Source organism: Caenorhabditis briggsae, assembly GCF_000004555.2.
Source record: "Caenorhabditis briggsae complete genome, chrV, whole genome shotgun sequence".
NCBI classification, from domain to species: domain Eukaryota; kingdom Metazoa; phylum Nematoda; class Chromadorea; order Rhabditida; family Rhabditidae; genus Caenorhabditis; species Caenorhabditis briggsae.
In genome coordinates this window covers 16,484,872-16,487,287 of record NC_013488.2, presented here as the reverse complement: position 1 = coordinate 16,487,287, position 2,416 = coordinate 16,484,872, and the positions used below count along the sequence as shown (strand labels likewise).

Genomic DNA, 2,416 nt, shown 5'->3' with positions numbered 1-2,416 from the left:
AAACATTTTGCGAAAATATTTATTGTTGGGTTACGGTAGCACTCGTTTGCCGGCTGTGTTTTCGAAATTTCTCCTTGAAATACGGTGGCCTAACTTGGTGAAAATTCGGCCACAACTCCAATTTTTTTGCACAAGAATAATAATGCTAGTACCCTTATACAGAAAAAAAGAATACAAAAAAAATTCTCATAAAATTATCATATTTTTTGTTTCCATGTGTGGGCGTAGTTTACCCTGACTCCACCCCCTTGAACAATATGCAAATTTTAGTATCCCTTATTTTTGGCCTATAAAAAGAGCCTCTTTTGATATCGAAATAGCATTCGGAAGATTTCAAAAATGAAATCTGCTATTCTATTCATTTTCTTCTTCATTTTCGGATGTTTTTCTCAAGGAATTCCACATCTGAAAGTGGGAAATCAAGAATCGAAAGCATTGGAAATCGGAAAGAGACATGTGAAATTATTTTTGGATTCGATAAAAAATAAAAATGAAAAAATGATTGAGAAGTTGTTCAACACAACGGGAGGTGAGGTTTGAAACTGTCGATAAAGGGGTACTGTAGATAACGAGGTACTGTAGCTGATGGGATCACTGTAGCTGACAGTGTAGGATACCGTATGTAGGATAAAAAGGATTACTGTAGAAATAGAGACCCCAAGAGTTAGAGCTAGCAAGTATTACAGTAGTATTGAAAACTTATGCAATTTCCATTAGGTTGGCTAAATAATAATGCGCGTTTTTATGATTAATTAAATTTATCATAAAAACGGAAGTAGACAATATTAATCCGAAAGCTATTTGCCATGATTATCAATTACTTGTCGCTAACATCCGCGCTAAGAATGGGTTTCGCTGTGGAAGAACTCCACTGGCTGTGACTCAAAAGTAGGCGACTACACATTTTTCGGTCTCATCCCGGCTTTCGCAGTGGTTCTCGGCTAATGAGGGTCGCATAGATCTGAATGAGGGGAAATCGGAAGGCGCAAAATCGGGGCTATTTGGCGGATGAGGAAGGAAGAACGGATGAGGAAGATACCGTCCCTGGGAATTACTGTAGTTTGGAAATATTACTGTAGAAAATCCAAAATTTTCTTTCAGCCGACCAAATGCATATTCCGACGCTCATTGATATGCTTCAAGGATTCGATATCTCTGTGGAATCTGCGAATTTCAATAAAAAAGGAGAAATTAATGCGAATTTGAGAGTGGATGGAATTGTTCCAGGAGTCATTATTCTCACAAAAGTATCGATTTTCTGAAATTCTTTTAAAAATTCTGAAATTTCAGACTCCCAACAGTCCAACAGGATATCAAATCAGTGCTCTTGGATTTAAAACTCCAAGAGGAACATCACATTTGGAATTCACAATGTGCTTCATTGGATTGTTCTGGTGTGCAATCGAATATACCATTAAATGGCTGGATTCTTATAAAATTTGAATTTTTTTAAATACATTTTTTTTATTCGGGAAAGTCTCAAAATATGAAATTTTCAAAAAATGCTGAAAAATCCAAAAATTCAGAAATTCAGAAATTCAGAAATTCAGAAATTCAGAAATTCAGAAATTCACAAATTCACAAATTCACAAATTCACAAATTCACAAATTTCAGAAATACAGAAATTTACAAAATTCAGAAATTCAGAAATTCAGAAATTCTGAAATTCAGAAATTCAGAAATTCAGAAATTCTGAAATTCAGAAATTCAGAAATTCAGAAATTCAGAAATTCAGAAATTCAGAAATTCAGAAATTCAGAAATTCAGAAATTCAGAAATTCAGAAATTCAGAAATTCAGAAATTCACAAATTCACAAATTCAGAAATTCAGAAGTTCGGAAATTCAGAAATTCAGAAATTCACAAATTCACAAATTTCAGAAATTCAGAAATTCAGAAATTCAGAAATCAGAAATTCACAAATTCACAAATTTCAGAAATACAGAAATTTACAAAATTCAGAAATTCAGAAATTCAGAAATTCTGAAATTCAGAAATTCAGAAATTCAGAAATTCACAAATTTCAGAAATACAGAAATTTACAAAATTCAGAAATTCAGAAATTCAGAAATTCTGAAATTCAGAAATTCAGAAATTCAGAAATTCAGAAATTCAGAAATTCAGAAATTCAGAAATTCAGAAATTCAGAAATTCAGAAATTCAGAAATTCAGAAATTCAGAAATTCAGAAGTTCGGAAATTCAGAAATTCAGAAATTCACAAATTCACAAATTTCAGAAATACAGAAATTCAGAAATTCACAAATTCACAAATTCACAAATTTCAGAAATACAGAAATTCAGAAATTCAGAAATTCAGAAATTCAGAAATTCAGAAATTCAGAAATTCAGAATTTCAGAAATACAGAAATTCAGAAATTCAGAAATTCAGAAATCAGAAATTCACAAATTTCAGAA

At 31.9% G+C, this 2,416-nt stretch overlaps 1 protein-coding gene across 1 annotated transcript; it reads left to right on the top strand.

Moving 5' to 3' along the window:
* Positions 1–339: 339 nt before the first annotated feature.
* CBG24646 lies at positions 340–1,443 on the top strand (the record flags this gene model as incomplete). Its single annotated transcript, XM_002648347.1, has 3 exons — positions 340–529; positions 1,102–1,247; positions 1,291–1,443. 3 exons carry the CDS (start codon positions 340–342, stop codon positions 1,441–1,443), a joined length of 489 nt encoding a protein of 162 aa, XP_002648393.1.
* Between the last annotated feature and the right edge of the window lie 973 nt (positions 1,444–2,416).